The sequence below is a fragment of the Salvelinus namaycush genome, chromosome 23, assembly GCF_016432855.1.
Source record: "Salvelinus namaycush isolate Seneca chromosome 23, SaNama_1.0, whole genome shotgun sequence".
NCBI lineage: Eukaryota > Metazoa > Chordata > Actinopteri > Salmoniformes > Salmonidae > Salvelinus > Salvelinus namaycush.
In genome coordinates, this window is record NC_052329.1 from 21221928 (window position 1) to 21249159 (window position 27232).

General features: G+C 42.6%; 1 protein-coding gene across 1 annotated transcript; it reads left to right on the forward strand.

Annotated features, from left to right (window-relative positions):
* The first annotated feature begins 367 nt into the window (after positions 1-367).
* On the forward strand, positions 368-27232 carry LOC120018175 (zinc finger and BTB domain-containing protein 16-A-like). Its single transcript, XM_038961224.1, has 7 exons — positions 368-457; positions 3373-4664; positions 8447-8547; positions 11278-11364; positions 22559-22729; positions 24687-24854; positions 25074-27232. The coding sequence occupies exons 2-7, from the start codon at positions 3469-3471 to the stop codon at positions 25301-25303; spliced, it is 1953 nt and encodes a 650-aa protein (XP_038817152.1). The 5' UTR covers positions 368-457; positions 3373-3468; the 3' UTR covers positions 25304-27232.

Sequence of the window (27232 nt, forward strand, 5' to 3'; positions counted from 1 at the left end):
ATTCCCAGAGTCCCTGAGTTAGTGACTCCTGTTGCTCCTCTGTCTAGACTAGAGTGACTAATAGAATTGTAATGAGCCTAGGTCAGATCCATATCACCCAGGCAGATCTACCAGTATTTTTTAAATCTGAATGTATAATTTTTCAGTAAGTAATTAATAATGGTTAATTTAACTAATTGGTTTCAATTGCATCTGGATCTAAAGACTACTGACTTTTATTCACCCTGCCCCAAACATAGGTTGTGAGGACTGTTGCCCTGTAGATGTCTCTCTTTCCAGCCTTGATAGGACCGGGAACAGAGGACAATCATTCAAAGCTGTGACGTCGCCTGGGTGATGATTTGCCTACTTGGAGTGTGGATGAGTTTGGAGCGGGTTCTGTGAATTGCCTTGCCATTATGTTGCCTGAATGATAACGCAATCAATCGGCTAAGTGAGGACATAACAGGCCACTAAGGTAAGGGGAATGATAGAGAAAAATATTGCAAGAATACTGCCATTGCACAGGTGATTCGAATATACTTTCTGAAATAGCTATTATTCAACCTATTTGCAATTCATGGACAATGTTAAATTATTAATTGACATATTTACTAAATGGCAATCCCTTTAAGTTTGTTATTGTATACGTGGTCGCATTTCCGAAAATGTTATTGAGCCTAAAGTTTCTCCGCAGTTAGTGTAACAGGGATTTAAAAACTTGACTGCTTAGTATGCTCGCGGTACGATCAGACAGAGAGAGACGTGACTGAGCCGTGATGTGCGGTGCGCCGAGGCTATATGTTGTTCCTATACAGTTTAACATTATGGCGATAGTGAATTATTTCATGTTTAGAGATTTAGTAACTATATAATTTTAAATGCTGGTGTTTTGGGGTAGGAATTCGTGATTCCATCAAAGCTCAGTTTGCACCTGATGCGCTCTGTTACTGAACTACCCAGACTGAGTTTCAGCATTACCCATCAAGTGGATATGGGTCAGTGGTCACTGAAGGTCAGAAAATATAACCAATAATCATGTAACTATTTGTCGTAGCATTTATTTATATGAGCTATATTGGTTTAAGAGTGGCCACCCCTAAAAACATTACGCCTTGATCACACCGACAGTGTTTTGCGCAAAATGGTACCATATCTCGATACACAGTACCAGTCAAAAGTTTGGACACACCTACTCATTCAAGGGTTTTACTTTAGTATTACTATTTTCTACATTGTATAATGATAGTGATGACATCAGAACTATGAAATAACACATATGGAATCATGTAGTAACCTAAAAAGTGTTAAACAAATCAAAATATATTTTAGATTTTAGATTCTTCAAAGTAGCCACCTTTTGCCTTGATGACAGCTTTGCACACTCATGGCATTCTCTCAACCAGCTTCATAAGATAGTTACATGTAATGCATTCCAATTAACAGGTGTGCCTTGTTAAAAGTTAATTTGTTGAATTTCTTTCTTTAATGTATTTGAGCCCAATCAGTTGTGTTGTGACAAGGTCGGGGTGGTATACAGAACATAGCCCTATTTGGTAAAAGACCAAGTTAATATTATGGCAAGAACAGCTCAAATAAGCAAAGAGAAACAACAGTACTTTAAGACATGAAGGTCAGTCAATCTGGAAAATGTCAAAAACTTTGAAAGTGTCTTCAAGTGTAGTTGGAAAAACCATTAAGCGCTATGATGAAACTGGCTCTCATGAGGACCGCCACAGGAAAGGAAGACCCAGAGTTACATCTGCTGCAGAGGATAAGTTCATTAGAAATAACTGCAACTCAGATTGCAGCCCAAATAAATGCTTCACAGAGTTCAAGTAACAGACACATCTCAACATCAACTGTTCAGAGGAGACTGCGTGAATCAGGCCTTCATGGTCGAATTGCTGCATAGAAACCACTACTAAAGGACACCAATAAGAAGAAGAGACTTGCTTTGGCCAAGAAACACGAGCAATGGACATTAGACAGCTGGTCTGATGTTAAAATGCTGGTCTTTGGTCTGATGAGTCAAAATTTGAGATTTTTGTTTCCAACCGCTGTGTCTTTGTGAGACGCAGAGTAGGTGAACCGATGATCTCCACATGTGTGGTTCCCACCATGAAATATGGAGAAGGAGGTGTGATGGTGTGGGGGTGCTTTGCTGGTGACACTGTCTGTGATTTATTTAGAATTCAAGGCACAATTAACCAGCATGGCTACCACAGCATTCTGCAGCGATACAACATCCCATCTGGTTTGCGCTTACTGGGACTATCATTTGTTTTTCAACAGGACAATGACCCCAAAAAACACCTCCAAGCTGTGTAAGGGCTATTTGTCCAAGAAGGAGAGTGATGGAGTGCTGCATCAGATGAACTGGCCTCCATAATCACCCGACCTCAACCCATTTGAGATGGTTTGGAATGAGTTGGACCGCAGAGTGAAGGAAAAGCAGCCTTCAAGACTGTTGGAAAAGCATTCCTCATGAAGCTGGTTGAGAGAATGCCAAGAGTGTGCAAAGCTGTCATCAAGGGAAAGGGTGGCTACTTTAAAGAATCTAAAATCTAAAATATATTTTGATTTGTTTAACACTTTTTTGGTTACTACATGATTCCATATGTGTTATTTCAAAGTTTTGATGTTCATTATTATTATACAATGTAGAAAATAGTAAAAATAAAGACAAACCCTTGAATGAGTAGGTGTGACCAAACTTTTGACTGGTACTGTATATCAGCCAGCAACTCTAATTTCTAGATCACACCGACAGGGTTTGCATTTCGTGAACACCAGAAGTACATTAATTTCCAATGGAACGTTGCGTTTGCCTTACAGCATTACGTTGCAGAGGCAGTTGCAGTGCATTCTGTGTGGTGCATACTTTGTATTTATCGAACGTGTTAGTCAAACTGTATGCGTAGACAGCTCGACAGAAATGGTAGCACAAGGTGAATGTTTAACTTTTGCATACTATTTTGCGCAAATAATCTGTAGGTGTGATCGAGGCGTAATACATTTACAGCACATGTAATAGTGTATGGCTCTGTCTGCTTGCAGCCTATGGCATGTAGGCATACGTAACCAGTCTCAAACAGACCTCATGGGGCACTGCTGGTTTTGGGGAGACTATAAATCCCCTGTGTTTGCTTCCAGTGTATTTCCTTATAGTGACACATTACTATACAATATCAACATTTTAGCCCAGTCCCTGACATTTGGTCAGCCAGTGCTAAAGTATTATTACTTTTCCCTCTTCAATTGTTGAACATGCAAGATATTGACACAAGACATAATTCTGATGTTTTTACAAAAACCATGGCAATCAACCAGACCATTCTTCATTACCATGATCTGAGATGTAATATTTAATGTGGTTTCTCCTTTATCTAGACTTATAAATACACTGAAGGAAAAGCAGGTGGGATAGAACACACCTCATGCGTGGGCTCAGAGAGGGTCCGAGGCCGTACGGATCATCTGACTAAAATGGGTGTTCTCCAGCTCCACAACCCCACTCTCCCCGCCACGCTCCTGTACAGGGCCAATCATATGCGTCTGTCGGGAACGCTGTGTGACGTAATCATCACGGTGGACGGCCAGGAGTTCCCGGCCCACCGCACCGTCCTGGCCTGCACCAGCAAGATGTTTGAGATTTTATTCCACCGCAGCAGCCTGCGCTACGCACTCGATTTCCTCTCCCCCAAGACCTTCCAGCAGATCCTGGAGTACGCCTACACGGCATCCCTGCAGGCCACGGCCGAGGACCTGGATGACCTGCTGTACGCCGCTGAGATCCTGGAGATCGAGTACCTGGAGGAGCAGTGCCTCAAGGTCCTGGAGACTATCCAGTCAGAGGAGAAGCAGGACCACCTGAGCCTGAGTGGGAGGAACCACGGGTCTGGAGAGAGCGAACAAAGCAGGGCAAGGCACTGGAGGAACATGCTAATATCCAAGAAGCATTCCATGCAGGAGGGTGGTATCAACCCCACCGCCCTGCACCACCTGGCACTGTACCACATGACTGACAGGAGTCCCTCTGGGCCAGGGGGACTACCTATGGGGCTCCCTGTAGCCAGCCCCACACAAGATGGAGGGGTTAGTCTGGAGGGCCTGGGTCAGTCTCCACTGCAGTACAGCCACAATGGAGCCCAGGACCCCTCCCTGCCTCTGGCTAAGAGGATAAAGGCAGAGGACAATAACATGCAGGTGGATGAAGCCAATGGCTACGAGGGCCGGTCCAACAGCGGAGGGGAGGGGGGCTGTGAGTCGGACCAGCCCAGAGATGAGGGCCCGGGGACCCCCCAAAGAGGCAGTGTCATCACCTCTGCTAGAGAGCAGCACTCGGGCCAAGAGGAGGGGTGCATAGTGGGGAACAACTCTCCTCTGGACAGTTTCCCTGGGCTAGCTGAGAAACACCTGGCCTCCCTCTACTCCTCCATGCCCTCCAACCACATAGGGGAGGTGGGGCTGCCTATGCCCATGTCGGTGGCCCCTTCCCTGGCCATGTCCCTGGACCTGAGGGCCTATGGGGGGCTCCTGAACCAGGGCCTGCTCCACAGGGAGATCCTCAGCAGGCTGGGCCAGTTTGCAGCAGGGATGAGGCGGGAGGGCCAGAGTCAGACTCAGAGCAGTGGGGACTGTGGTCTCCAGCTGCACGACAGAGAGGTCATAGAGCAACACAGGTAGAGCACAGAGTGTAGCTGACTGCATACACCACTCACTGTTATATCTCTAGGGGTACACAAGTATAATGGATATCTAGGTATCATTGAAGGAGGTCTTTTGTTAGAGAGTGAAACAGCATTTATTTTAGCAGAATGCAGATTATTATAATGTTGTGATAATTTAGTAAATGCTGGTAATCAAAGTAAAAATCTAAGTAAATTGCAATTTGCTTATGTCACCCCTTCACCCACAAAGTGTTCTGTCTGGTCGCTATACACTAGGAGGTCTGTGAGAGACAGACGGAGGGATGTGGAGTGTGTATGTGTGTGGTGAGTCTGGAGTTGCCATGCTAAATGGTTAATTGTTTTGTTAGGATGTGAAGGAAGAGATAAATTGTACTGCACAACTTCTAATTTAAAGGTTGGTAATTTTTGGGGGTCTTAATTAACTTTTAACACATTAAAAGACTTCAAAGGAAAGAGCTGGGAGCAATGATATTAAATATGTTAATTTGTTTAAAAAGACACCTGCTCTTGTGCCTGAATAGAGGGACTTCATAAGAGGTATGAAATAGGTCTTTCTTAGCAGCTTAGCAGACATGGTGTGGCATAATGAAGCTGTTTACAAAGTTGCAAACATTTTCACAATTCTGTAAGATAATTTTTTATTAGATGTGCCTCATACTTAAAACTGTCTGAGTGCATTTGGTATGCATTCCTTTGCATTAGTGAGGAGGGAGGAAGGAGAGTAGCTTGCCTGTACAGAGATCTAAAGGCCTCTCAGCATGTGAAGGTAGACGCCACTGGTTGATGGTTTAACCAGTGGCTGAGGGTTTAAAGAGGTTGGTGGGTTTGGACTAGAGATTGGTGGGTTTAAAATAGAGCTTGGTGGGTTTAAACTAGAGGTTGGTTGGTTTAAAGAGGATGGTGATTTTAGACTAGAGGTTGGTGGGTCTAAAGAGGTTGGTGATTTAGACTATAAGTTGGTCGGTTTAAAGAGGTTGGTTATTTTAGACTAGAGGTTGGTAGATTTAAAGAGGTTGGTGGATTTAAAGAGATTGGTGGGTTTAAAGAGGTTGGTGGGTTAGACTAGAGGTTGGTCGGTTTAAATAGGTTAGTGATTTTAGACTAGAGGTTGGTGGATTTAAAGAGATTGGTGGATTTAAAGAGGTTGGTGGATTTAAAGAGGTTGGTGGATTTGAAGAGGTTGGAGGGTTTGAAGAGGTTGGAGGGTTTGAAGAGGTTGGTGGGTTTGAAGAGGTTGGAGGGTTTGAAGAGGTTGGTGGGTTTGAAGAGGTTGGTGGGTTTGAAGAGGTTGGTGGGTTTGAAGAGGTTGGTGGGTTTGACGAGGTTGGTGGGTTTGAAGAGGTTGGTGGGTTTGAAGAGGTTGGTGGGTTTGAAGAGGTTGGTGGGTTTGACGAGGTTGGTGGGTTTGAAGAGGTTGGTGGGTTTGAAGAGGTTGGTGGGTTTGAAGAGATTGGTGGGTTTGAAGAGGTTGGAGGGTTTGAAGAGGTTGGTGGGTTTGAAGAGGTTGATGGGTTTGAAGAGGTTGGTGGGTTTGAAGAGGTTGGTGGGTTTGAAGAGGTTGGTGGGTTTAAAGAGGTTGGTGATTTTAGACTAGAGGTTAATGTGTTTAGACTAGTGGTTGGTGGGTTTGAAAGAGGTTGGTGGGTTAAAGAGGTTGGTGGGTTAGACTATAGGTTGGTCAGTTTAAAGAGGTTGGTGATTTTAGACTAGAAGTTGGTGGGTTAAAGAGGTTGGTGGATTTAAAGAGGTTGGTGGATTTAGACTAGAGGTTGGTGGGTTTAAAGAGTTTGGTGGGTTTAGTGAGTTTAAAGAGGATGGTGAGTTTAAAGAGGTTGGTTTGGTTTAAAAAGGTTGGTGAGTTTAAAGAGGTTGGTGGGTTTAGACTAGAGGTTGGTGGGTTTAGACTAGAGGTTGGTGGGTTTAGACTAGAGGTTGGTGGGTTTAGACTACAGGTTGATGGGTTTAGACTATAGGTTAATGGGTTTAGAATAGAGGTTGGTGGGTTTAGACTAGAGGTTGGTGGGTTTAGACTAGAGGTTGGTGGGTTTAGACTAGAGGTTGGTGGGTTTAGACTAGAGGTTGGTGGGTTTAGACTAGAGGTTGGTGGGTTTAGACTAGAGGTCGATGGGTTTAGACTAGAGGTCGATGGGTTTAGACTAGAGGTTGATGGGTTTACACTAGAGGTTGATGGGTTTACACTAGAGGTTGGTTGGTTGGTTGGTTTAAATAGGTTGGTGGGTTTAAACTAGAGGTTGGTTGGTTTAAAGGGGGTCCAGAGGTCCACAGACAGGTCCACAGGTCCTATAACTAAATCAATCAACCAAGCCATCATCAGTATCAGAGCACCAACCTCTACCCTTTCTTCTCCCACGCAGACGGCATTTCAGGCCTGCGCCACTCCGGGTTTTGAAAGAGCCTGATGACACAGAACATCCAGCAGTGTGTTAGCTAGCCAATGCTCAGTCATGGAGATAGGCAGAGGTTTGAAGGTTGGAGGAGTCAGTCCTTCTAGTGACTGCTGGTGTTGTAATGAAGCTGGTCCATGTCAGGAGACAGGTCACTGAGCATCATCCACCTCAGTCACATTGACATTTCTGAGTGGAGAGAACAGGGAGAGAGAAGTTTGTTGAGGCATAGCACACCCTTTCAGAACTTTTAACTTCAGGCTTTGATTAAGTGAATTATCTAAAGGAGAAAGCTAGGAATTGTATGAGGTGTCTGGTTTATAGTGGATCTCTCTAGTTTTCTGTTGAAAATCCTCTTTTCTGTTTTCTATTTTGATGTTTTCTATTTTGATGCTACTATTTTGCTGAGTTTTGTTGACATAATATTTTATTGGTACTATATATTAGATTATCTGTCCTTTGACTGTGGTCTGTTTTAACTGTCTAGAGGACTGCTGTCTGGCCATTGTGCTGCAGAGGGGAATATTAGGATAATAGTGCAGATGATGCCTCGCATGACTGAACGTGTGTGATATGATATGATGGGGTTTGCTGCAGGCAGAGCGGCGAGTCCTTTTTTTTGTACTTGTTATGAGAGGATTGTCTGTCTGGTTTTGCATGTGTGTATGTGTGTCCGTGTTTTTGTCTGTATGTGTATGTGTACGTGGGTGTTTGTGTTTTTGTCTGTGTCTGTATGTGTATGTGGGTGTTTGTGTTTTTGTCTGTGTCTATATGTATATGTGGGAGTTTGTGTTTTTGTCTGGGTCTGTATGTGTACGTGGGTGTTTGTGTTTTTGTCTGGGTCTGTATGTGTATGTGGGTGTTTGTGTTTTTGTCTGTGTCTGTATGTGTACGTGGGTGTCTGTGTCTGTATGTGTACGTGGGTGTTTGTGTTTTTGTCTGTGTCTGTATGTGTACGTGGGTGTTTGTGTTTTTGTCTGTGTGTGTATGTGGGTGTCTGTGTTTTTGTCTGTGTCTGTATGTGTATGTGGGTGTCTGTGTTTTTGTCTGTGTCTGTATGCACATTTATTTGTATTGTGCTTTCTAAAATTATCCCTGATATTTCTATTGTCTGTTCTACTTTTGCATTCGTACAGTGTGATACTGTGTGACTCACAACTCTTAGAGACCTCTCTACTCTAATGATGCAGCAGTACAAAGAGAGGGTTGCTTTCATGATGGAATGAAACATGCTTTTCTCTACAAGGACAATGATGCCTCTGCCTTTTGAAAACACTTCAGAAAAAAGCACCAAAACGTTTTAGAGCCCAATGTCTGCTATTTGTGAGACCTCAGTCATTGGTTCATCCCAGTCCTTTCTCCCCACAGGAAGCTGCACAGTGAAGGAGAGAAGGAACACGGCTGTGAGTTCTGTGGCAAACACTTCATGGACAGTGTACGGCTCAGGATGCACATGCTCTCTCACTCAGGTAACGCTACCATATAATGCCAATAATAGAGTACTTTCCATTTACAATACCCATAGCAGGACTGTACTGTTTTCACATGCACCTTTTCATGATGTCACACGTATATTAGAAGAGTGAGGAACATGAGACATGTGTTAAAGGAAAGAGGCTTCTTCCTGTCTGTCGCCTGTCTGTGACTGTCTGCATGTGTCAGTTAGTTCTTCAGGGTCTCTGTCTTCTCTTTGTCTTCTCTCTGTTGTATCTGTCTGTGTGTGTGTGTGTGTGTTTTTGGAGAGTCTGTCTGGCTCCTCGCCAGCTCTGTCCCTCTGAGTGATGACATCATCAGCTGCCGGCAGGCCTGGGTGTTCTGCCAGTGTTCCGAAGCGTGTGTGATGGCTCGCTCGCAGATGTGTGTCCAGGAACACACTGTACCCAAACGGCGACTTAATCAGACCTGACTGCTCTCCCAGCCACTTTATCCAAAATAGAGCAGGAGAAGGGGAGGGGAGTAGGCGGAGAGCTAAAAATGAAACTAAAATATAAACAGAAACCCCACTCTGATGTTAGGAAGAATAGACACAAGGAATGCTATACCTCCCTGGCTTTCCTCTCCTCTGATCTCTGTAAAAGTGTTTGGAGATGACAGACGGCGGACAGATGAGAGGTTCCCTTTCTCCAAACTGTGCTCATAAACTACCTGACCTCCTCACAGTAGACATATTTTAAATCCAGGTGTAGATTTAATGATGAGTTTGAAATTCCATGTTTGGAACTCCGTGATGGGAACACAATAGCTGCATCAGGTCTAGACACATTCTACTAGTTGGCTAACGGCTACTCTCCTTTACTCATCCTGTCTGCATCGGTATGACCTGATGAGACATACTGGCTATAGTGGGTGTTATATAGGCCTGTTACACATCATTTAGATACTTTGATCTTTCATTACAAAATAGATTTCTGGAACCTTCTTTCATCTGGTTTGTATTCACACACAAAATGTATAGCCTCTGTATTGCACAAAGAAAGAGAGCTTGATCTTATTTCATTGTCATTGTGTGTTGCCGTATAGCCCATAGCAGCCTTTAGATCCTCTGTTGGTTGCTAAGGAGCCAGTGCTCCACAGCTCTAATGGGCTGATTTGGTATTCAGCTCGATGCTGGCTCGTATTTTGGTATGCCAGACAAAGTGTTTTGATGGAGGGCTATTGCAGCCGCGTCTGGAGACAGTTTGATGGTTTATGGATGAGAGCACACTCCATGCCTTTGACGGCACAAGACAATGTTCTCTTCTTCCCTAATCACACACAATCTCCCAACAGCACAACATAACACACTGGACACACTGTCACAGAACGTAACACATTGGACACACTATCATAGAACGTAACACAGCCAAGGACAGCCCTGCAGTACATCACAATACATCCAGGTAAAGGCTACATAGTATGATGAAATGTTTTGTTTTCACGAAAATGTTCAAGGATCTGAAATGAGGTGAAATCTGTGGATGAGGTGGTTGTAGCTAGCTACAGAACTGGGACTAGTGCAGCTGTACAGGGAGGTGGGGAGAGTTGAAAGAGGACTACATTTAGGCTGTAGCGCTCCCAGTTTCCAAAGCTTGTGGGCGTTTTAATGAGTCATTTTAACTTCATTTAAAGCCAGCTGAGCAGAAAATAGATCAGTGAATGAGCCCTGGGCCAGTATAGATCTGAAACCGATTTACATCTCACCGAGAGCCAGCCCACATCCAAACAGCTGGGAGTGTATATTCAGTGTGTATGTGTGTGTGTGTGTGTGTGTGTGTGTGTGTGTGTGTGTGTGTGTGTGTGTGTGTGTGTGTGTGTGTGTGTGTGTGTGTGTGTGTGTGTGTGTGTGTGTGTGTGTGTGTGTGTGTGTGTGTGTGTGTGTGTGTGTGTGTGTGTGTGTGTGTGTGTGTGTGTACTCGCCCACGCCCACTTGTGTGTGCAGTATCACTATTTGTCAGAGCAACTGGCATCTCCTATAGCTGAGTGGTGTCAGTGCCCTTGTCTTCTCTGATCTCTTCATAGGAAAAGACAAGGGCATTCTAAAGGTGAGCAGGGTGCTGTGTGTTACTGAGGGAGATGGCTAGGGAGTGTTGACTCTGGAGGGTTTCTGATAAAGGCCTATGCTGCGGGCTCAGAGCAGAGCGTCTGCTGTGCACAGAACACCCAGTCCTTTTGTGGCAACTCAGGTAGACAGGCTGCACACTGTTCCGAGCATGATAACAGGGTAAATACAACTCTTCAGCTAAGCTCCTCACTGTGAAAGAGAGAGGCCACGGAACACTGTCTGGTGCCAGAGTTGTGTTTTTTCCACTGGGTTTTGTTCTTTTGTACCGTGTGTGACTCCTTATGTAACTGTAAACAACCAAAAGTGTTTACAGAAGAGAATGGGTACTTAGGGACTTTTAAATAGAGCATTGCATTGGCTAAAGGTTTGATATGGATTTTAATCCAACAGCTTTCTCACCTATAAAAAATGTGGTTTGATTCTGAAATAAAAGTGCAGCTTTTATAGCCATCTGAGAATCAGATGTTGATTGATTGCCATAACCATAAATTCCATCCATCAAATTCAGTTGCACCTTCTACAGCATGATTCAAATCATTTTGTACAAGTTGCTGGTTGTTTTCTCATACTGTATACTTGAATGTTTACATCTCACAAATAATGTACACCATATGTTGAGCGTTTGATGATGACACATGATTGTGATTTCCCCCTGCAGCTGGAGCTGAGGCCCTGGTGTGTGATCAGTGTGGAGCTACATTCTCTGCTGAAGATGCTCTGGAGGCCCACAGACAGACACACACAGGTACTGTCTGACACACACACACACACACACACACACACACACACACACACACACACACACACACACACACACACACACACACACACACACACACACACACACACACACACACACACACACACACACACACACACACACACACACACACACACACAGGTAACACCCACAGACAAACATAGCTCACAGATGAAAACGTACAGGTACCCAATGACTCACAGACACTCATTCACCGCCCTTAAACAAGCAGACTACAATGACTCACAGACACTCATTCACCGCCCTTAAACAAGCAGACTACAATGACTCACAGACACTCATTCACCGCCCTTAAACAAGCAGACTACAATGACTCACAGACACTCATTCACCGCCCTTAAACAAGCAGACTACAATGACTCACAGACACTCATTCACCGCCCTTAAACAAGCAGACTACAATGACTCACAGACACTCATTCACCGCCCTTAAACAAGCAGACTACAATTGACAGGATACTGTTTGAGGTCCGTATTTGTAATGTATTCTGTCTCTCCTGCTGCTCATTCAAAAACGTTTAATAAATATATGGCTATGGGGATTAACATTCTTGTCATTGTGCTGGCAGGGTTAAACTGTCCCTGTCATGTTGCTCCATAATTGATCAGCAAGGACGGGAAGGCCCTCTCAGATATCACCCACTTATATCTCCTGGCATCCCATCTGGGTGCATGCCTATTTACCACGGTGCTGGCAAGCCTGACACACCAGGCACGCCTAGGCCACACTGCAAGTACATGATATTGTCATAGATATGCCATGCATCTAGGCTATGTGCGTGAGGAGCTGAGAGGGTATTTACTCTATTGCTCAGACTCACATCAACAACTTGAATCAACACATTTTGTTTGGGAATGATCTCATGGTGATAGACTCTGAGTATTTATCCTCTCCAGCTCAGAAGATAATGGACATCAGTGCCTGTGAACTATTCTGAAACCCAATGGTTCTAATTAGCTAGACGCTCCTCTAATCAGCTGACTGAGTATCTCGTATTGAAGTTATACAAGTGAAGTTGAAGTCAAAGCTGCCTGTATTTGTCATCCTTCCAAATATTCAGACCCTCTCCCAGTGCCTGAATCCCAGTCATTACAGTATCTAAATCAAACTCTACCTTTAATGATCTTAAACTAACCCTACAGTCGATCCACAATGAGTGTCAGAATCCACACCTTTGCTGCTACTGTCAGAGAAAACTGGTAACCCGCTCCGAAGCGTTGGGGTGTAACTGTAACTCCAGGTGCCACACACAGTATGAATAGTTAATACCTGGAGACATGGCGGGTGTTAACTAGTTTCTACCTCCTCTCCCTCAGGTTGTAAACATCCAGGGCTCAGTTGTTGGCCTGGCAGCGTATCTAGTGCAGGGTACAGGAGGGCATTACTCACTCATTTTGTCATCATCTCAGCTTGGTCTAGTGTGACACATGACCCTCTTACTGCTACTTTGTACTCACAGGCTGTGCTCTGACCGGAATAGTATGATTTTTTGGAGCTGTTTGTTGGTTTTAGGGAATTCAGCTACAGTGGGCATTCTCTTTTAGAATATGCATTCACTGTACATTATAAACCTTCAAGTGTTTTTATACTTTCAACTTCTGCACTCAAAAAGATGTTGCATAAAGCTTATTTCTTTAAAAAAATATATATATATATATATTCTTCTTTTCTGACATTTCTGCTTATCTACCTTCTTCAGTGTGTAACCTATACACTGAAGAAGGATTCATGGGTTTTACAGACCAACCAAACTTTTGGGAGAGCGCTATGGTCCTCTTTTGATTATACTTTCAACACATCCTAGGTTTATAACCTTTGAGATCATTGGCTGAATGAATCTTGTTACCATGGCTTTGTATATCGCCATGTGACAGTATGCCAGTAAGCCAAACAAGTTTCTTCTTGGCACATTATCACAGGTCAGACCTTAGCAGCTGTAGCCCTTTAGTTTACTGATACAGCCTCCTCAAGGAGGAAGACACCCCTACTTGACAAAGACCTTGTTGGCTCTCATATCGATCACACTACAGTGACTGCAATGCAGAGCCTAGCTTATTTCCAGTGAGTGAGAGTGTGTTTTGGCAATGTGAATGTCAGAGGCGAGTGGCCGTGGGTTGGCGTTATGGGAAGGGGGTGAGACCGTGTGGAAGGGGCTGGTTAAGGGGGAGTTCCTGAGGGCATTGGTTGCGAGGGTTGGTGGCATTGGATTCCAGGACTCCCAGGAAAACAACATCATGTGCTGCTGTTTACTCAGTCCCCACCACAGCCCTCTCTGTCACAGTCTCCGTCCGCTCTGCCTCTGACCTACTTGTGAGTGCCCAAAATAAAATAATGGAACCGTCTCAAAACCTCTCACCCAACAATGACTTTATTTCATCAGACCATGTTAGCAAAGTTCTCTGTGGTGTCATCTTGTTTGAGCAGTTTTGGAAAAACCCAGGAATTTGAGCAAATCATAGAGTGTAGAAATGGACTGGATATGGTGCAGAAGATAGTGGCTAACCATTCTGCCAAAATGCCTGCAGGAGAAGGACCTAAGAGTGGTGTCTTTGTGTGTTCTTACAAACAGCTGCCCTTAAACTACACATTAACACTTCCTCTGCTGAATGTCTACAGTACACATAACCAGTGGCGATTTTAACATGGAAATCTTGGTGGGGCAAAAAAACAAATGTGGGATGCATGCCAGCAAAGCCACTACACAACACATCACTAAACAATACATTAATTGCACTATAACGGTGACAAACGGTGCCCACAAACTGTTAGGGTCCCTACAGCAGTCCCAACACAATGCCACTGCTAAACCTGGGTTTCAGCGGAGCCTTATCTGGCAGTGAAACAGTTAATTCAGCATAATGTACTGCTTCTAAAAAAACTGCTGATATGGCTGACTTGTTTAAACAAATGTGGTTTCTACTGACAAATAAGATGTACAAACTATGGCATAAGGGGACAACAAGCAGATAAGAGGCAATCTGTAATGTCAATTAAGACATGAATGAGCGAGCGACAACGGACGTAGTCAATATAACTATTTGTTCAGCACTTTTGAAATGTACAGCGACAGAATTCAGAAAATGGGCCGTTCTTACAGTGTTCTCCCTGTACCAGTCAGAACCATAGGATAAATAAAGGGGGCAAATAAACAGACAATGAAAGCTCTTAAAATATTCAATGATTACATTTCTCTAAAACTGGTTATAGGCTACATGTGCACCACCAAGTTAGAACAGTAGGCGAAATTAAGAGGAGAAAATAGACCAAATTATTAGGGTGAGGCACATTGAATGCCGTTTGGGTCTTTGCATGTCAAAAAAGATACACGTCATACAACACTATTTGACCCATTAAATAAGCTTTTTAATTTTACATGTCAAATAACACAATTCTATTATATAATGTTGTGTGTGCTGAATTTGCACGTGCAAGTCAAGCGCCACCACTACTATCAGTAGCACTGTTAAAGCTGTACAAAAAAGTTAGTAAACAAGCACACACCGGCCAGGAACGATGTGTTTACAATACCACCTTGGTGAAAATAGACCAAATTATTAGGGTGAAGCACATGGGCAACTAAGTATTCACCCCCCTTGGCTTTTTCCTATTTTATTGCCTTACAACCTGGAATTAAAATAGATTTTTGGGGGGTTTGTATCATTTAATTTACACAACATGCCTTCCACTTTGTGAAAGAAACAAGAAATAAGACCCCCAAAAAATGAAAACTTGAGCATGCGTAACTATTCATCCCCCCCAAAGTCAATACTTTGTAGAAACACCTTTTGCAGCAATTACAGCTGCAAGTCTCTTGGAGTATGTCTCTATAAGCTTGGCACATCCAGCCACTGGGATTTTTGCCCATTCTTCAAGGCAAAACTGCTCCAGCTCCTTCAAGTTGGATGGGTTCCGCTGGTGTACAGCAATCTTTAAGTCATACCACAGATTCTCAATTGGATTGGGATTTGACTAGGCCATTCCAAGACATTTAAATGTTTCCCCTTAAACCACTCTAGTGTTGCTTTAGCAGTATGCTTAGGGTCATTGTCCTGCTGGAAGATGAACCTCCATCCCAGTCTCAAATCTCTGGAAGACTGAAACAGGTTTCCCTCAAGAATTTCCCTGTATTTAGCGCCATCCATCATTCCTTCAATTCTGACCAGTTTCCCAGTCCCTGCCGATAAAAAACATCCTCAATGCTGCCACCACCATGCTTCACTGTGTGGATGGTGTTCTCGGGGTGATGAGAGGTGTTGGGTTTGCACCAGACATAGCATTTCCCTTGATGGCTAAAAAGCTAAATTTTAGTCTTATCTGACCAGAGCACCTTCTTCCATATGTTGGGGAGTCTCCCACATGCCTTTTGCCGAACACCAAACGTGTTTGCTTATTTTTTTCTTTAAGCAATGGCTTTTTTCTGGCCACTCTTCCGTAAAGCCCAGCTATGTGGCGTGTACGGCTTAAAGTGGTCCTATGGACAGATACTCCAATCTCCGCTGTGGAGCGTTGCAGCTCCTTCAGGGTTATCTTTGGTCTCTTTGTTGCCTCTCTGATTAATGCCCTCCTTTGAGTAAGGTCCCCATGAGTGACAGAACACTGAGCCAATCACGGCGCAATGCTCCTATTTTCTGCTGGCCCGCCCCACCACCACAGAAAGCACTGAGCTAGGCTGAAACACCTGTATTTGGAGCTGCCTTACTCAAGAAAACAAAAAGAGACCATGTTTGTATGCGGCTTTGTTAACTCAATTATATATATATCTTTTTTACATTGTTTGCAAACTGATATGTGACACGTATTAATGCCAAAATAACATGCAAAACCGGCAAGCCCCGCCAATTTGTATATATATATACTTTTTTAACAAAAAATGTGGCTCTGCCCCACCTACCCTGATTGACAGGTCACCACTGCACATAAACCCTATTATACAGAGAACACATCCTACTCCATCACACTTTATTGTTTATTCAATACTGCCTCAGTGCATATTGAAATAGACCTCATCTAATTGCGCAATAATTATTGTGCAAGCTGCATTCACAATAATGAATATGCAATCGGTTGAAATGTATACCCCTTATTCCACTTAGAATAGCTAATCATTGGTACAGATCTTCATCTACTGAGTCATACTGTACTCTACTTACCCCCCAGTCTATTTTGCTGGCCTCTAGCTATGTTGGGTTGTGTACACAGTACACACTGCCTAGTGCTACTCCACTCATTCAGGCCCTGCAGGCCTCTACTCTGTCTTAATGTATGGTGAATGCTATTGGGAAAATATGCAAAAAATGTTTGAATCCAAACTATAGATTGGAGACAGCGGGTGACCTCAATGAAATGGGCCATGGAAGATGGAATGGTGGTTAAACACCAGCAACGTATCTCTTGTTGCATTAATTATTGAGCTGGTTGTTCCTCGCTCTGGTAGATTAGCAGTCTGCTGACCAGTGGCTGGCCTACCTGGAATCATCTGAGATCCTGTATGGTTACTGTCTGTCTTTAGGCCTGTCATAACATCTAGCCTACGGGGACCCAGTCTGAACTAAGTGAGAAAAATTGGTTGTAAAACATCTTTCCTATGTCTTTTCAATGTCTTTTCAATGTCTTTTTTAACCAAAAATACATATTTCCAACATATTGAGCTCATAGGGAAGGCACTGGGTTTTCCCACAGCAGGTCTGGTGCTCATTGCTCAGTGTAATATACATAGTGTAAATGTGTAACTGCGTCACAGGAGCAGCTAGTGAGTGAACATGCTCAGGCAAGCCATACTAGGAGTTTTACTCATAGCACCTTCATGTTGAGCCAATCAGTTATAGCTTATTTCAGGGAATCTGAATTAATCCAATAAGCAAGCTCTTTGAAGAGTGTGACATAGTACTTACAACTCTTTCACCGGTCTTAAGAAAATTAGTTTAGACTCCTTGATTTCATAACCCAATATTTCCCAGAGCCACTGTGTGGGTTGAGCTAAACAGCTCTATAACCATTCATATCTTCTTTTGTATACTGGTTTAAAGGAGCAGTCCATGGTTGCTTTGCAGTGGAGTTATGGTGAAACCTGCACAGAAACGTGCTGTTAACACAGACCAATGAGATTAGATGGAGATCTGTGGTGAACTAAACCTAAAGACAGAGAACGTTGCATAGATCTGTATAAACATTATGCAATCCCTTGTTCAATTTGTACTGGGGTTACTGTAGGATTCTCAGGGTGGGAAAACTTTTGTTGGTCTTTAGAAAAGGAATAGGCTTTGCTTATTTGTGAATGGAGGGATTAGTTTGAACACTTCACCCCAAGGAGGGCCATGATTCAATCTGGTTGCCTAGAGACATGTTTTTGTCTGTTAAACCACTTCGTCTGTGTTCCCTGCCTTAGTTGGACTATTGACTGGCTGTTAAATGCTCCCATGTCATGTTCTGATCTGATGTCTGATCTGATAAACGATTGACGTTTAATTAAACTACCAGGCTGATATTCTCTTCCCTTCTCCTAGCTAGACATTCTCCTGGCTCCTTTTTTTCAGATTGGAACATAGGAACTCTGGAATTAGTTTAGTTCTGTGTACACTGTCTAAAGTTTACTGAGAGAAACTAAACTGAAGTTAAATAATCTTTCTCTGTGGAATGTCTGCAAGGTCCCTCCACTGTGTGACTCAATAGTGAGGCACAATGCTCAGTCAGCCATCCAGCCTTTGAGGAATACCATTGATTACATGGTGTTTACCACATTGAGGACCTAGGGTCAAGAGGTCAGAACACCAAATCCCATTCTCTTTGTCTGGTTAAGGTTGAGAAAGCAGGGGGCAGTGGCATGCCTATTGGAGATCGTGTTTTCACACAGAAGGGCTACTCTGCACTAAGGAGGAAAGCCTTCTGGAAAAGGCTGCTGTGAAAGCAAGTGTTTTTGTGTGAAAATTAACAGGGTGCACTGGTGCAGGTAGTCATCAAACTAATGAATGTCAGTATATATTATTATATTATACATACTGTTTGTGCTGCACTTCTGACTCTGTCACTTTTATCTACTGCTTTTATTTAAGGGACTACAGTGCCTTGTATTCAGTATTCAGTATTCAAGTATTCATCCCGTTGGTGTTTTGCCTATTTTGTTGCATTACAACCTGTAATTTAAATTTATTTTTATTTGGATTTCATGTAATGGACATACACAAAATAGTCCAAATTGGTGAAGTGAAATGAAAAAAAAATACTTATTTCAAAAAATGATAACAAAATAAAAAACTGAAAAGTGGTACGTGCATATGTATTCACCCCCTTTGCTATGAAGCCCCTGAATAAGATCTGGTGCAACCAATTACCTTCAGAAGTCACATAATTAGTTAAATAAAGTCCACCTGTGTGTAATCTAAGTGTCACATGATCTCAGTATATATTCACCTGTTCTGAAAGGCCCCAGAGTCTGCAACACCTCTAAGCAAGGGGTACCACCAAGCAAGCGGCACCATGAAGACGAAGGAGCTCTCCAAACAGGTCAGGGAAAAAGTTGTGGAGAAGTACAGATCAGGGTTGAGTTATAAAAAAATATCTGAAACTTTGAACATCCCACGGAGCACCATTTAAATCCATTATAAAAAAAATTAAGAATATGGCACCACAACAAACCTGCCAAGAGAGAGCCGCCCACCAAAACTCACGGACCAGGCAAGGAGGGCATTAATCAGAGAGGCAACAAAGAGACCAAAGAAGGCCTGTGGGAGACTCCCCAAACATATGGAAGAAGGTACTCTGGTCAGATGACACTAAAATGTAGCTTTTGGCAATTAAGGAAAATGCTATGTCTGGCGCAAACCCAACACCTCTCATCACCCGAGAACAACATCCCCACAATAAAGCATGGTGGTGGCAGCATCATGCTGTGGGGATGTTTTTGGGAAACTGGTCAGAATTGAAGGAATGATGCATGGCGCTAATAACAGGGACATTTCAGTCTTCCAGAGATTTGAGACCGAGACAGAGGTTCACCTTCCAGCAGGACAATGACACTAAGCATACTGCTAAAGCAACACGAGAGTGGTTTAAGAGGAAACATTTTTAAATGTCTTGGAATGGCCTAGTCAAAGCCCAGACCTCAATCCAATTGAGAATCTGTGGTATGATTTAAAGATTGCTGTTCACCAGCGGAACCGATCCAACTTGAAGGAGCTGGAGCAGTTTTGCCTTGAAGAGTGGGCAAAAATCCCAGTGGCTAGATGTGCCAAGCTTATAGAGACATAGTCCAAGAGACTTGCAGCTGTAATTGCTGCAAAAGGTGGCTCTACAAAGTATTGACTTTGGAGGGGGTGAATAGTTATGCACGCTCAAGTTTTCAGTTTTTTTCTTATTTCTTGTTTGTTTCACAATAAAATATATTTTGCATCTTCAAAGTGGTAGGCATGTTGTGTAAATCAAATGATACAACCCCCCCCAAAAAATCTATTTTAATTCCAGGTTGTAAGGCAACAAAATATGAAAAATGCCAAGGGGGGTGAATAGTTTCGCAAGCCACTGTATTTGTATTGGTGCTTCTGTCATTTTCTTTCAATGAAGTTGAGTTGTTACTGGTAACTAGTGTATTATTCAAGGTGTTGTCACTGGATGTGGGACTGAGATCATTGTTAAGCGAGAGCGTTTGTTTTGACAGTTTTACATTCTTTTCATGGCAGTGGGATGAGAGGGTATTGACTGAGCATCTGAGGGTCTAGAAGCAGGAAATGACAAGCAGAACAAGAATGAATCCAGACTGTTTAATGGTTTAGTTATCAAAATAGGCCGAACGCATACTTATAGGAATGGTCATTAAATTGACATTTTGAAAATGAAGGAATGAGAAGAATTGAGGAATGACAGCTCATGTCAAAATGTTGCTACTGAGTGAGAAAATGTACTAAGGAAAACATTTCATCATACAGAAGTAACTGACGGTACTGTATCATTTGGGGTTCCCTCCAGCATGTTGGTGGCTAGAAGGAGTAGAAGAGTAGAGAGCACTCCCCCTGCTGGCTGCATTGAGATTGTATGGCTTGACACGTGTCTTAGATTATTGTTCATGTAGTACCACCGGATAAAGCAGCACAGAATGGATTCAGTAGCTCCTAAAGGACTTTTTGCTTTTTAGGATACATCTCTATTTAGCCTAGACTTTTGGTGCATTCCAGTCAAGGCTCTTCTTTAGAAATAATCAGAAACCAAAGAAAGTAGATAGTCAGCTGGACAGTGAGACTTAACAGAGAAACGTTCCTGTCTAGTTAGGGTTTGGGGCGGTACAGGGAAGATCTTTTGTCCATCAGTAAAACATTGTGATCCGTGGATGAGAAAAGCCCTGATCATTAGGCTTATACACAAAGCCTGGAAGTGTAGGAGTTGCATGAGGAGCCTATGACTAATGGGCCGAGCCATTGGGGGTCTGTACCACATTGTGTTTCTATTGTGAAGATAGATGGCCACTGGAATAAAGCTAGTGAACAGGTGCAGTGCATTCCAGTAGGCTCGCTTTCTGATGTATGGTGTGGAGTGGAGAACATCTCTCATCTTCTCTCTTCTTTGTTAATGAGTAGAAATAATGCTAAATTCTTTTAGTGCCGTTTAGGGCAAACCACAGCAAGCTCATAGCCTACTTTAATTCCATCAAGTCCCATGGTCAATATCTAATAACGAGAGAGAAAAGAAAAATAGTACAGATGCATGTAATCTTAGAAATATACTGAATATTAGTAACATAATTCATCCTATAAATTAGGCCTGATGTAAGCTAGGCCTTTCACATTGTGTATTCCTAGTCGTTTGTGAAGAGGACCACGTGTAATGTGAGGCACTAAGATACTGACTGACTCCCTCAGAGTAGGTTATGTAGTGATTCAATAAGTGAACTGTACCTATGAATCATCATGACTAAAATAAAAGGAAAATGTTGGAGAAATTTTTAAAATGTGGATTGCAGGAAAATGGTAAACAATAGAGATAATATGATTTATTGCTGAAATTAAATTAATGATTGACTATAAATATCCTTGACTGTTAACTTGATTGAACTCCAAACACTGTCTGAAAATCTCCTGTCTTAGTATGAGTGTGCTGTATCTCATTCCCTGCACTAATTCCAATTTAATTGCCAGTTGCCTCAAGGCACTTCAATAACAGTAACAAATGATTTGATTTAGTGGACCTCATCAGACTGCATTTTAAATGCAACTCAGCAACCCCACTTGAATTCCAATGAAACACTCGCATAGCCTTCTGTTTACTAATGATCCACTGCTGGAGATGTCTGATTGAATCGGAGTCGTGAGCAATGGGACCTGCGTTGTAAATGATTCTAAACCCGAGCAGACAGAAATACCGACCTCATAACCTAACATTAACCACCTCTCTGCAAGACTCGTACATTATTATCAGTGGAATTGATTACTGATGATTCAGTCCTACCTCACATTTGAATTTTCATGAGAGGGATAAGCAAAGGGGTCATTGAATAGTGATACGAAAAAGTAAGAACCCTGTATATTGTGTGTGAGAATTTAATGGTGGTTCTTCACAGATCCTGTGTGAGTAAAACTAGCCTGTGTTTCCCTATCTGTATTCCACTCCACTCTCAGCGCAACAGGAGAGCAGCCCCAAAGTGATGCCAGGTCACACACGGGATTAAAAGGATTGTGTTTTTCCTGCAGTCCTGCCTTTAATGGCTTGATATCACTACTTAACATTCAGCACATAGCTCATAGTGTAGGCATCGTTCAGGGTGGAGCTGCTATCAGCCTCTCTCTGTGAACAGACACAGATGACTCCAGAGGCTGCTGGAGCACAGGCTTGATGGGGATTGAAAATAATAATTCCTGTTTTAACATCCCATAAGGAGAAGGCATTGATTATGTGATTGACAGTTCTAGCATCCTGTGTATTGTGTAAAAAATACATCTCTCAAAGACAATGACTTCCAAGTCAACGTCAATCAGAAAAGTGTATAAAGTCAAACTGAATGTATTTCACGCCTGTCAGGGGGGTTAGTTTAGGTAGAAACACTTTGCTCTTTGAAAGAAGCGTTCTCCTCAGAACACTCAGAGTCTCAGGCTCAGAGTTGAGTGACCCAGTTTCCCCACTGAGTGTATGTTTGGTCCTGAAATAACTGTGTCTGTGTCTCTGTGTGGTCTCCAGGGACAGACATGGCAGTGTTCTGTCTGCTGTGTGCCAAGCGGTTCCAGACCCAGAAGGCTCTGCAGCAGCACATGGAGGTTCATGCAGGGATGCACAGCTACGTCTGCAGCCACTGTGACCACCCCTTCCCCAGCCACACCACCCTCAAACGCCACCTGCGCTCACACACAGGTAAGGACTGCATCTGTGTCCATTGTCATCTTCATCATCACCACTAATGTTTTCATCATCATCATCATCATCACTGTTTTCAACATCATCATCACCACTGTTCTCATCATCATACCACTGCTGGCTTGCTTCTGAAGCTAAGCAGGGTTGGTCCTGGTCAGTCCCTGGATGGGAGACCAGATGCTGCTGGATGTGGTGTTGGAGGGCCAGTAGGAGGCACTCTTTCCTCTGGTCTAAAAAAATATCCCAATGCCCCTACACTGCCCTGTGTAGGGTGCCGTCTTTCGGATGGGAAGTTAAAACGGTTGTCCTGACTCTCTGAGGTCATTAAAGATCCCATGGCACTTATGGTAAGAGTAGGGGTGTTAACCCCGGTGTCCTGGCTAAATTCCCAATCTGTCCCTCAAACCATCATGGTCACCTAATAATCCCCAGTTTACAATTGGCTCATTCATCCCCCTCCTCTCCCCTGTAACTATTCCCCAGGTCGTTGCTGTAAATAAGAACGTGTTCTCAGTCAACTTACCTGGTAAAATAACAGGAAAAGAACCATCATCATCGTCACTGTTTTCATCAACATCATTACTGTTTTCATCATCATCATCACCACTGTTCTCATCATCATCATCACCACTGTTCTCATCATCATCAACATCATTACTGTTTTCATCATCATCATCACCACTGTTCTCATCATCATCATCACCACTGTTCTCATCATCATCAACATCATTACTGTTTTCATCATCATCATCACCACTGTTCTCAACATCATTACTGTTTTCATCACAATCATCGCCATCACTGTCATATCCATCAACATCATCGCCTACTCTAACACACAATCCAAAGCTGCAATGAGATTCCCATAAACCTCAAGCTTTTAATCCTTAAATACCTTGAACTACTACTTCTCTCTTGGCACTAAACTCAAGTAGCATAAGACCAGAGTTTTTCAATTACAGTCAGTTTCACTAATTTGATCATGTCTACATTCACTTAATGTTAATAAACTCCGCAATGACATGACAGCAATGCTCCAATATGGCCAGTGTTATGTTTGAGGCTATTTAATCCGGTGGATGTTTTTAGGTTCTTAGACACAGCCTTCTAGGCCCCTGCGATTCATGTCTGTCATTCCTACTGCAGTTCACCCCAAATGACAGAGCAAACCTAAATAAATATCTAAAGAACAGCAAATGTCTGTGTTATTCTCTGAGAGTTAGTCAGTGGTGCCCTAAGGGAGAGGGAGAGGGAGGGGGAGGGGTAGGGAGAGGGAGATTTTTACTGAAAGGTTGCCCCCTTCTTCAGATCCACGTCTATATTGAATAAAAACATAATTGATATGAAGAGACAGAAGGGAATCGGGGTTTGCCCATCGTTGTGTATCTTGTTTATACCACGGTCATCTTGGTAGTGTCATTGTGTAAATGTCATGTGTCTTGTAGCATGGGGGGCTTTGTGAAGCACCAGGCTATAATGAGCAGTGCAATGTATTGTCCCACTTGGCTGTTGCTGTGGACACTGAGCTAATGAGACACATAGGTCATTGCAAATGACTCAAAGCCACAGCCTCAGAGAGAGATGGATCAACTATGGAGAGTCCCACATGTCTGGAAGACTTCTATTAGCTGTTGGCGAGCAGCCAGATGGAGTGTCCTCACATGTCATAACATTATTATATACAGTATATTCTATTCTATTCTATTATTATTATATATATCTGAAAGCACAATCTTTTTTTCAGCCTGATATGCAAAAAGGTTCTGTTTTTATTGACCTGTACAACTACATCTATCATATGCAAGTAGTAGTCACGTTAAAATAAGTCTTTGATACTGTTTGTTTGCTGTTGAGCGGAGGCCTACCTGAACCGTTTGATACGGTTTAGAATTATGACACCTGTGATGACGTGTGTCCAACCTTTACCCAACCTGTGTCTAATCTGTGTCTTCAGGTGACCACCCGTTTGAGTGTGAGTTCTGTGGGAGCTGTTTCCGGGACGATGGCATGTTGAGGGGACACAAACGTATCCACACAGGAGAGAAGCCTTACGAGTGTAACGGCTGTGGCAAAAGGTTCAGCCTTAAGCATCAGTTGGAGACCCACTACCGCGTGCACACAGGTTAGAGAGCAGTGTCTGGCTGTAATAACACACACACAATCAAATCAGAGCGTAAATCAGAACAGTGCATGGTCATAATAACAACACACTCACACATCAGATTGTTTTGTGTTCATGACAGCATACACACAGGTCAAACCAATGTGTGTCAGATAGTACCACTGGTTTTAGCATATAGTCAAGGAAAGGTTTCACGAGTATGCCGTTGTATTCCTATAGGCGAGAAACCATTTGAGTGCAAGATCTGTCACCAGCGATCCAGGGACTACTCTGCCATGATCAAGCACCTGCGCACCCACAACGGAGCGTCGCCCTACCAGTGTACCATCTGCCAGGACTTCTGCCCCAGCCTGGCAGCCATGCAGAAACACATGAAGAGCCACAGACCCGAGGATGTGCCCCCAGACTGGAGGATAGAGAAGACCTACCTGTACATATGCTACGTCTGAGCAGGACTTAAACACTAAGACACACTATCCTAGGTGTGGGCAGGGTTTTCATCGTATTCTTTCCTCTGAAAGTTGATCATTTCTGTGGTTTGATTGGTTTTATCACGAATTGCCGCAATTATCTGTTATTACATTAAACCTGCGTATGTGTTGAAGACTGAAAGACTACTGGTCAGGTTACCACAGCAGTAAAAGTGTTACACTAGAAAGGATGAGTTCTATCTGCTGTGACTGTGATTGTGAGATGTAGAACCCAACTTCTCTGGTTTAATTGCAATACTATACTACATAGATTGATTGAGATAAACAATCATTTCCTGACTTATTATTTCCTGTTATAGATTGTTTGTTTTCTGCATGTTTTACTTGAATGTTCTCCATATGCTTGATTTAATTTGTGTATTATTTTTCAGTGAGCATATTACACATATGATTTTCCTTACCTGTCAGTTAGTCTGTCTGCTCATGCTGATTGACAAGCATTAAGGTGCAACAGGTTTTGATATTTATGTCATGCATCGTTTTTGTTACCAAATAGGTGTTGGTTATTTTGACCCAACCGCAAAGCCGTTTCTTTTGTTATTAGAATAAGTGCTACCTCTTCAATCTTCATCTTTTGCACAGAGGCAATAGCACATCTTAGAACTGGTGTTTTTCATTGTGTTTTCATCCATCTGTAGCTTTAACTTCAAATGTCCTTTTATATTGGTGAAGCGGCTTGAAATGTTCTGAGAATTAATTCATGGAATTGTTTCGGACGGTTGCCTGTTGGGTGGAAAAAAAGATTTGAAAGTCTTCAAAGTGACTTTTATGTGTATAATTTTTTATAAGTTCAATTATAGCAGTCTGTTAAATCACAGAATTAGATTTTTCTCTAAGTGATGAAAAGAAAGAAAATGTGAATAAATGTGTTGGCTTTTTTACTAAACGTGAAAAGATGATTCTGTAAAGTTAAATTACTAAAAGCAGGTTATCGTCAGTTGTCTGTTGCTGTAAATGTAATTGTATCTTATTTCTAGACGAGAGCCAGATGAGGGATTCTCTGATTTAAAGATGTTGTATTTTTGTATTACAGTGATCTGCAATTTGTTTACATTTGATTTGATTTATGAAACATATTTTCTTGTGTGTTTTGTAAGTCTCTGGAGTCTGATTTGAGTAAGAGCCCTCCCTGTGCCTCTTTTATAAATGGAGCATAGATGTGCTGAATACATGTACATGTATGTTTTATTGATCGTTGTTGTTCCTGGTTGTTTGTTTATTGCTAGTGAAGAAATTATTTTCACTGCCATGCCGTAGTAGACCCTATTGTCTAAACATTGTAATTTGAAACAAGATACTTCTCATGACTATGGTATTATGCCCCAGGCACCTCAAGCCTCAAAGCAACGAGTGAGATTTTCTTTCAAAATGTTCTGTCATGTCAAAGTAAAATTTGGATTGTGAATTCATCAAATGGGAAAAAATGCACAGAACACACAGAATACATAGCGGTGTTGTTAATCATCTTTATAAAGCTCAACGTTGGGCATAATATGGGTCTAACACTATGGCCTTCTAGAACAAACAGCCAGCACTCAGTGCCATGAAAACAATTAGAAGTATCAACTCATCTTCACTGTACTGATATCTATTCTATACTGAACAGAAATATAAACGCAACATGCAACAATTTTAATGATTTTACTGAATTACAGGTCATAAAAGGAAATCAGTCAAAAACATTAATTGGGCCCTAATCTATGGATTTCACATTGCTGGTCAGGGGCGCAGCCATGGGTGGGCCTGGGAAACCATAGGCCCACCTACCTGGGAGCCAGGCCAAGCCAATCAGAGGTTTTTCACCACAGAAGGGCTTTATTACAGACAGAAATACTCCTCAGTTTCATCAGCTGTCTAGGTGGCTGGTCTCAGACGATCCCGCAGGTG

What these genes read in the sequence shown, in the direction of transcription:
- LOC120018175 (XM_038961224.1), top strand. Translation starts at nt 3,469, where the DNA reads ATGGGTGTTCTCCAGCTCCACAACCCCACTCTCCCCGCCACGCTCCTG. An exon ending in GAGGTCATAGAGCAACACAG is followed by an intron (nt 4,665 to 8,446) that starts GTAGAGCACAGA and finishes TTCTCCCCACAG; the next exon opens with GAAGCTGCACAGTGAAGGAG. An exon ending in GCACATGCTCTCTCACTCAG is followed by an intron (nt 8,548 to 11,277) that starts GTAACGCTACCA and finishes TTCCCCCTGCAG; the next exon opens with CTGGAGCTGAGGCCCTGGTG.